Raw genomic sequence first — 13,539 nt, 5'->3', positions numbered from 1 at the left:
TTACCCCTTTGTGTTACGTGTTAAAAATAAATGTTGCCTCTAAAAAGAACAACGTCTGCGACTCAATTGGACTCGCTACATATGGATGGCTTCGTGAACGAATCTTTGTTGATAGCCAGTCAGCTTGTAAAGTACCATCGTCTTAGAGAAATCTATTTCATGTGAGCCAGCCGCATTAAAGTAATGATCAGCCACGGCAGAAGTATTGGTCCTGCCGTTTTTCAGATCTGCCTTATGTTCATGAACATGGTCCGAGACATGTCGTTTGGTTTCCCCAATGTAACTGCTGCCGCAGACACAGCTTAGTTTGTAGACGCCGGGATATTGCATGTCAGGAATCTTGTCCTTCACATGTGGAATCAGATCACGAATTTTGTGCACTGTGTTAAATCGGTCCTGGATCTTGTGTTTGTTCAAGATTTTGGAAATCTTTTTGGTTATCCCTGCTATGTAAGGTAAGGTGATGGTTTTGAATGGATCTTCAGATGGCTTCTTCCTCACTGTTGGGGTGATGGCTTTGTGGATTATGTAGTCGGAATATCCATTCTCCTTGAGAACCTGGTGTACATGTTTGAGTTCACTGGTCAGGTGTTCATGGTCGGAGATACATTGAGCTCGATGGTGTAGCGTTTGATGAGGGGATTCTTCTGGAATGGATGGTGGTGGGAATTAGGTTTTAGGTAGGCGTCAGTTTGGGTTACTTTCCTGTAGACAAGAGTGGCTCATTGAGCCATCTGGTCTCTTTTTACACGCTTTTATTTAACTCACTCTGTCTGTTGTCGTTGTTGTCGTCATATCCTCAAATTTTGTAACTCAATTTTAACCCACTTCCCAATGTGGTATCGACTGCAAACTTGGTATACTTATGTCATACTGATGACAATATTATATTATATCATTAAAAAAAATTTAAACCATCTTTTTTATTTTATGTTTCGCCTTGGGTCTAATTGTCCACGCTCAACTCACGTTGACTGTAAATCACCACGGTTCCTTACGTTATGGCAAGCCTCGGGGCCACTTCCTGGAGTCGTGGAGTTCTGCCATGACTCGTATGGTACATTTCATTAAAGCGTGTTTAAAAAAATATATTTTAAATATTACTTACTGATTAAGACATCCAAGAAGGGTAGCATGCCATCCTTTTCTACCTCCATGGTGAATTTGATTGCTGGGTGTATGGAATTGATGATTTTGAGGAATTGTTCCGGAGCCGGTCGGCCATGTGGCCAGATGACAAACGTGTCATGCACGTACCTCTTCCACAAGGACGGGCGTAGAGTGGATGCCTGGATGGCGTCCGTCTCAAATTTTTCCACGAAAATATTGGCTACAACCGGAGATAATGGAAAACCCATTGGGGTACCTTCAGTTTGTTTGTAGAATGTTCCATTCCAAGTGAAGTATATTGGTGAGGCAGTGTCTCACCAGGGCTGGTACATCAGCATTCAGTCCTTGTTGGACCAAATCTTCAATGATTGCAATGGTATCGGGCACATGAACTTTGGTGAACAGAGAAACTACATCGAAACTAACGAGCAAATCACCTGGGGACAGTGAGATGTATTTAATTGACGATACCAGGTGAGCTATTGCACCTTCATTTTAGTCGGTATGCAGATATGTGACAATCGTGTAGGAGCCTCATTCTAATTTTGCTTGTTTACCTCGGAAACCCTTGCCGGGCCCCAAGGCTTTAAGGAGAGTTGCAGTTGGCCAGGCCTTTTACGATGTCTACAGACAAGTGTCTCCCTTCAGATGTCATGCATAATGTTTTATGTTTACAATCCCACCGCACACACGTGGTCACCTCTTCTGTCCATCTCGGTCCCCACAATTTTCTTCCTCCAATGCAAGCTCATTCACACGAAGTCTAACCCCCAACAACACAGTCTTGCATTCAGTCATGGGTTCATTAAACATTCACCTCCACTTATCAAACAACCCCGTCTATCTTACGTGGCCTTTGATATTTCGGTCACTTTAACAAACTATTTGTTAATTCTCAAAGTCTGTCTGTCTGAGTCGGTCGCCTCCACAAGCCAGTGGGACAAAACCTTTGCGAACGCGGGCTGCGTGCACGTTTTGCCATAATCTCCTTTAACAAAATAGCACCATGATCAGTGTTTCTCTTTACTGACATTGCAGCCATTGAAACCCAACTTATCACTCATTCATGTGTGAGTCGTCTACTATTGTGTAGAATGTGTTTATATGTGAAAAAGCATATCCAGTACAATACTCATTGTAAAATAAAAATCCATGTGGTATTGCAGAGCATTGTGGGTAGTTACAAAAAAAGTCCTCCAGTTGTCTCCAGATTCAAAATATACTTGGATGAATCAACTTCTGGACTTTTTTTTAACCAATATGCCACTTTTGAAACAAAAAATAACCAGTTTCAGACGTTTGGGTTTCAAAGCATGACCGCAGACCCAACGTGTCTTAAATGGTCCATTATTGTCCGTTCTTATCACAGTACAATGCTGCCCATTGATACATTTGGTCTCCGTTTTTAATATGCTGCCAGTTGCATCTTTACATAGAGCACGAATGCGTTTGAATTATTCTAGACTCGATACTGCAATGTTATAGTATTTTCAAAAGTTTTTTTTGTTTACATAATTAATACAAACGAGGGTTGAGCGTTTTTAGGCACATGTAATTACGTGTGTGTATATACTAAACAGGGTTGAGTTAACGTACGTAAGGGCGCTATGGTGGCGAGATGTTAACTCCCACGCCTGGTCGTCGGTTCTATCCCAACCCCTGCTGTTTATTAGGAGTTTGCATGTTTCTCTCTCCGTGGTCGCGTGGATTTTTCTCCGGGTCCTGCGGTTTTCCCCTCCACGTTTATCATCAACATCACGCGTCTAGAGTCTTTGCCTTCAATAAGTTTCCACATGAGAAACCATCTTCGGTGAGCTATCATTTGTGATCGCCAGCTCAGTGGGCCTTGCCTGGGAAATAGTTTAAGTGTCCCTTTGCTTAAGTTGACATGACATTTTTAAAATATTTAATTCATAATTACGTTCGTCAATTATAACCATTGATTTTAAATATTTACATATCTCTTTCCGCCACCCCTGTTATCCTCAGCAACTAATTTCCGCGAAATAAAATCCCCTATTACCTGCAGATGACTACAAATCGCGGATAATCGCGCGATCTGATACTGGTGCCCCCATATCACCGCGGATACGAGGATTTCACACTACTGGCCTTAAACAAAGTACACACGAGGCGACGTTTCTGACAATGGCCCTTCACAGCACAGGGCCAAAGAGGTGGTAGAGTGACGTTATGAGGTTATCGGCTAATGTGGTGGGGCAGCAGAGAAGTGAGAGGGGGATGAAGCCAAATCCATTGTTGTACTGTGCTTCTATGCTTCCAACTGAACCCTCACCGAGCAGCGTGTTGACAAGGGGGGGGGGCTGCTGACAAGGGGGGGGGGGGGCTGCTGACAAGGGGGGGGGGCTGTTGACAAGGGGGGGGGGCTGCTGACAAGGGGGGGGCTGTTGACAAGGGGGGGGGGCTTTTGACAAGGGGGGGGCTGCTGACAAGGGGAGGGGCTGTTGACAAGGGGGTGGGGGGCTTTTGACAAGGGGGGGGGCTGCTGATAGGGGGGGGGGCTGTTGACAAGGGGGGGGGGCTGTTGACAAGGGGGGGGGCTGCTCACAGGGGGGGGGGGGGTGACACGCGTCCACACTCTGCGTGGACGCGTCTCGGTGTGGTCGGTGCGCGGGGAGCGGTGGTGTCGTGGTTAGCGCTGCGCTACCAACTCGCACCCCCCCCCCCCTGCAGTTCGATTCCCGCTCACGGCTAACACCGGCGACGATTGTCCGAACCGGTCGCGGGCCTCTCCTGGGTCGACTCAGCCTCAAATAAGTATCGGGCGCCGCGTGTGGTAAACATCGCCGCGTGGGGGAGACGAATGCGGCCCGGCGTGGTGTTGACCACCCGCGCCCCCCGCGTGCCGTGTCGGCCTTCGTATGCGTTCCTCGCCCCCACGGCACTTGCCCCCGAGGCTGCGCGGGGACCTTTGCCTTTGTCTCGGCGCGTGCCCGCGGCGCCCGAGAAGTGGCGGAGCGGTCCCTGAAACCCAAGAAACGTTGTCGAGACCCCCGCGCCACGTGACCGCGACACGGCGCTCCCATTGGCCGCGAGCTCGCGAGGTGAGCCCGGGCTGATCGCCGCCGCCGCCGCTGAGGAGGAGGAGGAACGCGGCCCCGGGGCTCCTGCGCGGCTCCCTCCGCCGCGGCTCCGTCTTCTCGCCCCTCCACCCCCCACCCCCCCGCACCATCGCCCCGTCGACTCCCGACCCGACGAGCTGCCGAGTCTCCGAGCCGCGAGCCCCCCCCCCCGGGGCCTTGTCCGTGGCGCCTCCTCCTCCTCCTCCTCGCTCGCCTCGGACTCGCGCGCGCCGAGGCCGCAGAGGGGCGGGGGGCGACTTCAAGTTCAACTGCGAAGGCCGCGGAGCGCGCCGTGGTGGTCAGTGCCTCGTTGCCGTCTGTTCGCTCGCACGCCGCACACGCTGCCGCTGCTGAGATTATTATTGTTGTTGTCGGCGACTTTGCTCGTAGCCGTTGTCCGTAGAGAGCGAGAGACGGGACGAGGGGGGCGAGAGTCGTAGAGACAAAGTCGTCGTGAGCCGTGCGGCATCGCGGCTGGCGGTGGTCGCGCTGTGTAGTCGACGATGTGTGTGGTGGTGGTGGTGTGTAGTCGACGATGTGTGTGGTGGTGGTGTGTAGTCGACGATGTGTGTGGTGGTGGTGGTGTGTAGTCGACGATGTGTGTGGTGGTGTGTAGTCGACGATGTGTGTGGTGGTGGTGTGTTGTCGACGATGTGTGTGGTGGTGGTGGTGTGTAGTCGACGATGTGTGTGGTGGTGGTGTGTAGTCGACGATGTGTGTGGTGGTGGTGTGTAGTCGACGATGTGTGTGGTGGTGTGTAGTCGACGATGTGTGTGGTGGTGGTGTGTTGTCGACGATGTGTGTGGTGGTGGTGGTGTGTAGTCGACGATGTGTGTGGTGGTGGTGTGTAGTCGACGATGTGTGGTGGTGGTGGTGTGTAGTCGACGATGTGTGTGGTGGTGGTGTGTAGTCGACGATGTGTGTGGTGGTGGTGTGTAGTCGACGATGTGTGTGGTGGTGTGTAGTCGACGATGTGTGTGGTGGTGGTGTGTAGTCGACGATGTATGTGGTGGTGGTGGTGTGTAGTCGACGATGTGTGTGGTGGTGGTGGTGTGTAGTCGACGATGTGTCTGGTGGTGTGTAGTCGACGATGTGTGTGGTGGTGGTGGTGTGTAGTCGACGATGTGTGTGGTGGTGGTGTGTAGTCGACGATGTGTGTGGTGGTGGTGGTGTGTAGTCGACGATGTGTGTGGTGGTGGTGTGTAGTCAACGATGTGTGTGGTGGTGGTGTGTAGTCGACGATGTGTGTGGTGGTGGTGTGTAGTCGACGATGTGCGTGGTGGTGGTGGTGGTGTGTAGTCGACGATGTGTGTGGTGGTGGTGGTGTGTAGTCGACGATGTGTGTGGTGGTGGTGGTGTGTAGTCGACGATGTGTGTGGTAGTGGTGGTGTGTAGTCGACGATGTGTGTGGTGGTGGTGGTGTGTAGTCGACGATGTGTGGTGGTGGTGGTGGTGTGTAGTCGACGATGTGTGTGGTGGTGGTGTGTAGTCGACGATGTGTGTGGTGGTGGTGTGTAGTCGACGATGTGTGTGGTGGTGGTGTGTAGTCGACGATGTGTGTGGTGGTGGTGGTGTGCGACCGTGTGCGTGTTCACGCAGCGCTCGCGAATGGAGTGACGGAAGGCGGCGGCCCCGCTACGACCTCTCATGTCTGCGGCGGACGGCAAGCGGCCGCCGCGCAGTCTCGGGGAGGGACCCAGCAGGTAGGTCACTCGGGGTCACTCGGGGTCACCGTCGGCCCGACTCGGCCGTCCAGAGCCACTCGGTGGCAAGCCACAGACGAAGACTCGGGGCCGGGGACCACTCCGCTACGACCGGGACACCCGTGACTGCCCGGAAGCACCCTGGGCCAAACAAAGGCATCCATGGCTATTGGGGACCTACTCGGGCTACCCAGGGTCACACATGCTCACTTTCTTCCGTCTAGGGCCACTGAAAGTGGGACCCCTGGGGTTGAAATGCCTTGGGGCCAGTGGTCATGTCCAGCGTCGGAGACGCGGTATAAACAATGAATGTTCGGTGGTGGTGGCTCGTGACTCCAGTTTAAGGAAGTCACAAGATAGCATCTCAGAGGTGGCTACGTGGTGGCCCAGAATAATACTACCGTGTCGGAGCACAGAGTTATGACGGCGGAAATCCTTAATATCAGGGCAGCCACCTGATTAAAAGGGTTATCGAGCCTAACGGCTTCATGGCCTCGTCATAATCGCCAATAGCCGCACAAGGCATTACATTCGTTTTTTCCCCACTTAATTCACACATTTTAAGGTTTGAGGACTAAACATTGCCCAAACATCGTTGCCATGTCACACAACTACTATATCACAGGGCCAATGAGAAGTTACAACACCGAGCGTAGTCAAAAGGCATTTGAACGGATATCGTAAGTAGTTTTGCGTTATCGTTTGGAAGTAGTTCTGTAACATAGTGTGATGCATTGCATTATGCAGTAGTTACAAGTAAAGATGTAGTTTCATCACATTGTCAATAACGTAATTAGAATATAATAATACAATTATAATTTGTGCCCCTTGTCGGCCATGGAGGTATTTTGACCTGACTTAACTACACTGGTTACTCCGAAGTTGCCGTTTCCAGGTAATGAATAAAGGTGGATCGATTGATGAGTGTAATGTGCAGATAACATAATTCACCAGGGCTGGGTTCCCATCAAACCACTTCTTAGCTGCATGGACTGGATTTGCGTGTCTGCTAGAAAAAAAATGCAGGTGAAGTCACTGGCAGTGCATTCCAGTTATATATCCCACCTTCACGATTCATCTGAGACTGCAAAACCTGAGGTGGCCTTTGGTGCCTCTTTAACTTGGAGCTGCTATGCTCGCAGTGCACATTGCCAATGCACAGATGGAGACTTACGTCAGATTATTTGATTTCGGCACATTATCCAATCACTGTGAATATGATAATATAATTTGACTTAAGAGAAATTGTGTAGTTGTACCTCTTGTGTATTCCATACAAATGCACGTTTGAATTTGTGGTCAAATTGCAATTGTTACCCTAGGGTGGAATGCGCAATTATAAATTTTAATTATTATGATGTAAAAAGTAGGTCGGGTAGGACGTCACTCGAAGGGATGATGGTGATGGCCAATTCTAGTGATGGACTGGCAGCCAAAAAAAGAGGAAGACTCCCAAGATAAACTATGCGGTCAATTAGTGGTCAGGAGCGAGATGGGTTTTACTGTCGCAGAACGGTGAGGCATGTCGACAATTCCGCAGTGGATAGGCGCTGGTTAATTATGAAATATCTTCTCATCCCAGCGTGGCGAGTGTGGAGAGTCCCTTCTGCCGGATCTGCCACGAGGCGGGCTCGGCCGAGGAGCTGCTGTCTCCGTGCGAGTGCATGGGCACGCTTGGCTGGGTGCACCGCGCCTGTCTCGAGCGCTGGCTCGCCGCCTCAAACACCAGCTACTGCGAGCTCTGCCACTTCCAGTTCCTGGTGGAGCGCACACCACAGCCTTTCTCACAGGTGGCCGGCCTTGTTGGTCTCCTCCCTCACCACGAACCGCCAACCTCACCCACCCCCACTTGCGCTTGCGACAGCCCCCGCACCCTCCCAGCGGACCCGGTGTCATTTAGAATCAGCATCACGCGTTGAGAGTATTTGGCTGCTGTAAATTTCCGCATGATAAGCTGCTTTGTTAAACTATCGTTTGTTGCCAGGTCTCTTCTGAAAAAGAGCTCTATGGCTCAGTTGGCCTTACCTGGTAAAATAAGAATATCTTAGTTTAGTAGCTCTCCTGCGTAGGCATTCATGGTACTCCTGTGTAGCTCTTTGAAGTATTTTCGGGTTGTACCACGGGTTGTTTCTGATGTTTCACTTCACGCGCTGGGGGGGCTTCTTCCATGTGGTTGCAAAACGTAGGACAGCATGCTAAATAACACACGATACAACCTGAAAACACATCGGGGAGCTATTTGGCGTGCAGGGGGCACAACTGCACAGGGGTCCGCGTGGCATTGCTGTGCAAGCTCTTTATCGCTGTTCAAATTCTCTGATTCATCCATTAAAACTGATTGTTATGCTCATAATAAATGTCACATTTTATACATAAGAATCAATCATTCATGCAAATGTTACTGAGACAAATACAACACCAAATTAAAAGGCAGTGCTAATAGGACAAAAAAAAATCGATTCTTGAATTGAACTGGCGTATCTTTCAAAACTCATTCAGTCGCAAATACGATTTATAGTTTTACGTCTACAGGCTTGTGTGACTTTTATTCGCTTGAACACTGCACCTGGGCGTTGCTGCACACCTGGGTGTTGCTGCCATTGAATTGTCGACGCTTGTTCCTGCTGTTTTGCCGACGCTGTGGCTTGCGCGCACGCGTCCTGACAGTGGTTGCGGCGGCCGAGCCCCAAGCAGGAGCGACGCACGCTGCTCAGCGACACGCTGTGCTTCCTCTTCATCTCGCCGCTCGCCGGCGTCTCGGGCTGGCTGTGCCTACGCGGCGCTGCCGACCATATCGAGTCTGGCAGCCGGAGTCGCCTGGAGGCTGCCGGCCTCATTGGCCTCACCGTCGCCCTCCTCACCATCTACCTCTTCTGGACAGCTGTGAGTTTGCATGATCCATCATCACGAGCCATGGGTAGATAGCCCGTAGGTGTCCACTGCACGTCGTCATTTGTTTCCACTTTCCTCTATCTTGTGCCCATGACGAATCAATTAACTTGTCCCTATTTTATAATTATATTTTTTTGAAACACAGAGCACGGCACTTTTAAAATTCAGTACGACTTTAAATACGTCGCAAGTATTTGCCTAATTTTCAAGGGTCAGTCTTAGTTTATCAGCAGACTTTATCCTGGTCAACCGTGCATCTGAGTGAGTACAATCAGTTGAAGAAAAAACATCAGAGCTTGAAAACATTCTTTAGCTTAAGCACATTTTATGGTGTCTCTATTTTTTTGTGGTCGGCTACAAATGAGGCAAGACAAATTAGCTCCTTACTTCAGCGCTTAACCTTGTTTTATAGCGTAGGAGCCTGGATTGGTGACAAACGTCTTGGCACTGACACAGGTGTCCAACTATCCTCCTAAGTTACCATCCTCTAAGTTACCATCCTCCTAAGTTACCATTGCTGAGCAACAATCCCAAGGGCCCAAAAAGTCCAAGCAGCCGGCAACAAATGGCATTATTGACAGTGTAATAGGTACGTGTTGATGTTTCTTGATTTCAGCAAAGCTGTAAAAACTTTGGAAAAGAGGAAATCTCAGAGTCGAGCAGTATGAAGAGCACATCCAGTAATACCCAGATTTACGTCTCCCCATTTTCCATTACTGAGCAAATATGTCATCACTTTATTAGTAACACCGCTACCTGATTTGTGTCGCCTCAACCCACGCTTACATCACTGACGGCATCATCCGTCTGTTCTCGTATCTATCACCTCTCAGCCTTCGCCGCCACCTACCCTGTAAATCGCTTTGATTTATGTGGTTTGATATTCGTCGTCGCACCTTTTAGGAACGCATCCCCAACGTAAACCGGGGTATTGCCGTATATGGTCGCCATGAGGTGAGGGACCTGGTGTTACGACCATAGGTGCCGTCGGATTTACCCATTTCGCTGTGGCCCTCCCCACCCAGGTCTCCGTACGCTATCACATCCGGCTGTACCAGGAGTGGCGGAAGACACACCACCGCGTGAAGCTGCTCACGCCCCGGCCGCCCGGGCCTCCGGCCTCTCTCAACCCGCTCCTGGGCCCTCCACACCCCGCCAAGCGCCCGTCCTCCTCCGACACGGTCGTGTGACCCCCGCGGTGGCTCTCCGCCGTTCGGCCATGCCAACGCCCCCCTACCCCCCACCCCTCCCCCGGGCGTCTGACCCAGCCGACACGTCCGGGCATATGACTCCACTTGCACGCCCCGTGTAACCTTCACCGCGAGATGTGGCCACGTGAGCCAGCCGATGCATCCGGTTAACGTGACTTCCATTGATGCTCGGGTCGTGCGACGCGACCGAAGCAGCCCGGTCGCGTGATCTCCCTGCCACGAGCAGGTGTGTTACGCCTGGATGCGTGCCCCCGTTGGTGGCACTTGGCCATTTGACGCTGCTGTCCACAACCAGCCATGTGACCAGGGCTCGCGTGTCGATGCTTCCAGCCATGTGACTTCACCTCTGCAACTTGGCCGCGTCACCACTGACATTTTGCTCCCAGCCAACGCAGCAAGGGCAGCTCGTTGGCAAAGCATTTTACTGAGGAGTAACTTTACCCGTTGACCCTGTGACGGCTGCATCCCAGGATCTCCAGACAAACTTATATGGTACAGCTGCGTTTGTGTTTCCCCCCTCACAGAAATATTAAATTGCTTAGTTAACTTTGTTGAATTTACCTGTGACAGGTGTGGCTCTTGTGGGGCACAACAGGCATGTAAATTGGGTGGGTGAAATGCCCAGTGGCAAACAGCTTTGGAATGGCAGTCATGAACGCTGGTGATGGTCAAATCCCACCTTGAGTTCTCTAGCCATTTCCAATCCTCTTGTGCCCAGGTACTGCCACACTTGGGTGTTGTGCGATGCATCGCCACGTGTTGGTGTGCACAACCGCGCACTTAAAACGTTTGGGGAATACGATCCTTGGGACAGAATCAGAACATTAGTGCACGCTTGTTTTGTAGTTACAAGTTGCATCGAGAGTTGTGGCAAAGCCAAATGTATACCGCTTGCACATTCGCTGCGCACGGGCTTGTGACGTGTGGTTATTCCACCATCTGTCGTTGGGTGGGGCAGTTAGGTGCTAAGTGATAGGCGGTGAGACCAACGGGGCGGTGTGCAATAACCAGTGATGGAGCAATGATCACACTCGTTGCATTAGGTCCTCTCTACCAAATGGGCGTGCATTGAAGCGGTTCATGAGTTGATCAACACAGCCACACTAGGGGGGATTTGCTTAAGGGATCCAAACGTTTACATATGAAAACGAAGCATGAAATATGTACAAACATGTGAGCACTTGTATGCCCCATGGGTCAAAACTGCACACTTTCCTCAATTGCCCATTCAGATCGTAATTCGCAGATGTAATGAATTCGCTGCATGGCTACGTCCATCTCGTGGGTAGGCGACGGGTGCTCCCGCTCTAGGTGCTGCCGTATATCATTATTCATGGCCCCTACTTGGCGGCTGACACCAGCTGACTGGACGCTCACGGGATGCCGGGGGCGTTGTGTCCGTGCTCGGGCCACATCGCAGGCGTGAGTTCCCTATCACCGGGAGGAAGGTCGGGTCTGTGTCAAACTCGGACCAAGCAAGAACGGCTCCTATGTATCTTTAATATCTGTGTTTCGGGGCTGCAGTGCTTAGTTGAATGGCACTGGGTGAAACTCAGCTTGTGTTACTTATCAGATAATATGGAACACTTCCCCACCCGAAGAGATTTTCAAAATGAGGTTCTTCATGAAGGTTATTTTAGGACTGTCCAATGTACGTTCGATCTGCAGTGTTGTGATGACTACGTTTGTGAGTGACACGGCATGCTGTTCACAGAGCCACTCTAGCACCTCATTGTCAGAACATTTATAAGAATTGCCCTTTTTAAAATCGACTATAACTTATAAATTTTGTAAAGTGAAAAAACACCCAAACGAGAGAATGAGGCTGATGTTGACTTATTCATCACAAATGTTGAATTGATCAGGAAGCTAAAGCATTCCTCTCCCTGTCAGGAGAACAAACTCGAGTTAAGACCAGACATGGCCCCCAACTCCTAATACCCACACAAGTCACGTGCTTGAATTACAAGTACAGCGGCTTGGCCACCTTCATGGAAATACAAATATATTTGATCACAAGTTAATCTCTCCACTGTAGGCTTTAACTAGCAGTAAAATATATGATCTCCAATTCACTTTTGAAAGTAAAAAGAAAATCAGTCCAGTGAGCTCATCACATGGGAATTCGGTGCGTGCTCATGCGGTGCTTGTTGAGCAGATTCGAATGGCGAGGTTCGTTGTGCAATAGCGGTCACCTCCTGAGATCGCATGGCTTCGCAATGGAGGTGGTGCCGATGTGTGGAAACGGAGACCTTCTTGTCCATCGACGGGCAGCTGCTGAGGCTAGAGAGAGGCCCGCCGGGACTCGTGAAGTCTTGTTCATATGTATCATAACTTTATCACGAAAACAGTAAATACGTAAATAGCAAGTGTGCAGCCTGAAGCTCGCGTGCTCAAGGGTCACGCACTTGATGCCAGTGTGTTTATTGTGATGACAAAAGCGCGCCATGAAGACTTTTCGGACACATTGTATAGAAGGCTCAGAGGTATACGGGTTGGTACAATTGCATGAAGGTAATCGGAATCGTTTGGACTGCCACTGCTACTACTGGGAGGAGGGAACACATTATTTTATTTACAGTAATTTATGCTCTCTTTTGTTGTCAACATTGGTGCTGCTGCTTCATGTATATAAGCTGAAATGAATGGAACAGATCTGGTACGTGTGTGAGCAGCACTTGGTGGAGTTGGATCGGTCTCTGACCTGTTTGGTCCATTCCTGCATTAGGACAGACCACGTCGTCACAAGCATTTTCCACTGGCCTGGCGTGAAACCCGCGTGGGTGTTTCGCAGATAATGCTTTTGCAGTGTGGATGATGTACCTAAGGGTTTGCTGTGATTGTGTTCCTTATTTACCTCGTGTTTACAGTTTAAGTTGAATTCCTGTCTTGATGTATTTTGTAAAGTGGTCGAGTGTGGCTATCCCTGAACTTTATCTTAAATCAAATGCCCTCTCACCGACCAAGAGAATCGAGCTGCCGGTGTTGAAATGGGCACGTGTTAAAGTGTCTGTACTTTGAGTGTTCATGCATCCACAAAGTGCGTTGAGTGAACATGGGACGAGTTTGACGTTATCCTCGTACCCCTTTGATGAAGGGGTTTGCGTTCGTGGTCACAGGGTGATGGATGCAGAGTTTGTGGTGTGGTTTGTTCTGCCAGATTTGAAAATGTTCAATTCTAGACTTGGCTGTTGTTATAAAAAAAAAGAAAATTGTAACAAGTCATTTGTGTTTGAATGGTTCTGTATAAATGAGTTATTGCTGTACAACGCTCTCAATAAAAGTGTGTATATGCTTGCAAAGTTCAGAGATTCCTGTGCAGTTGTGACTTATACATAATATGAAGCTTCCACTGGCAGTTCGGCTCAGTGTTCTCGCAGTACGGGTGGTTTTCCGCTGGCGATTCACTGCTGAGCCAGGAGCAAGCGGCACTGCACTGGAACCTCACCAAACATCTGAATTTGGCTTGGGCCACACTGCGCGGGGTGGTGCTAATGACGCGTTGATTGCGTGTGACGCCATCACAGCCTGAGCAAGATG

General features: G+C 50.1%; 1 protein-coding gene across 1 annotated transcript; it reads left to right on the top strand.

Moving 5' to 3' along the window:
* Nucleotides 1-3,742: 3,742 nt before the first annotated feature.
* LOC144945993 (E3 ubiquitin-protein ligase MARCHF3-like) lies at nt 3,743-13,301 on the top strand. The gene is made up of 5 exons (XM_078874706.1): nt 3,743-4,491; nt 5,793-5,896; nt 7,479-7,686; nt 8,564-8,779; nt 9,814-13,301. Exons 2-5 carry the CDS (start codon nt 5,841-5,843, stop codon nt 9,976-9,978), a joined length of 645 nt encoding a protein of 214 aa, XP_078730832.1. The 5' UTR covers nt 3,743-4,491; nt 5,793-5,840; the 3' UTR covers nt 9,979-13,301.
* Nucleotides 13,302-13,539: the final 238 nt, after the last annotated feature.

This window comes from Lampetra fluviatilis, chromosome 39 (genome assembly GCF_964198595.1).
Source record: "Lampetra fluviatilis chromosome 39, kcLamFluv1.1, whole genome shotgun sequence".
In the NCBI taxonomy this organism is placed as follows: domain Eukaryota; kingdom Metazoa; phylum Chordata; class Hyperoartia; order Petromyzontiformes; family Petromyzontidae; genus Lampetra; species Lampetra fluviatilis.
Note: the sequence above shows the minus strand (reverse complement) of the source record. Positions and strands in the feature narration are given on the sequence as shown.

What these genes read in the sequence shown, in the direction of transcription:
- LOC144945993 (XM_078874706.1), top strand. Translation starts at nt 5,841, where the DNA reads ATGTCTGCGGCGGACGGCAAGCGGCCGCCGCGCAGTCTCGGGGAGGGA. An exon ending in CTCGGGGAGGGACCCAGCAG is followed by an intron (nt 5,897 to 7,478) that starts GTAGGTCACTCG and finishes TTCTCATCCCAG; the next exon opens with CGTGGCGAGTGTGGAGAGTC. An exon ending in TCTACCTCTTCTGGACAGCT is followed by an intron (nt 8,780 to 9,813) that starts GTGAGTTTGCAT and finishes CTCCCCACCCAG; the next exon opens with GTCTCCGTACGCTATCACAT.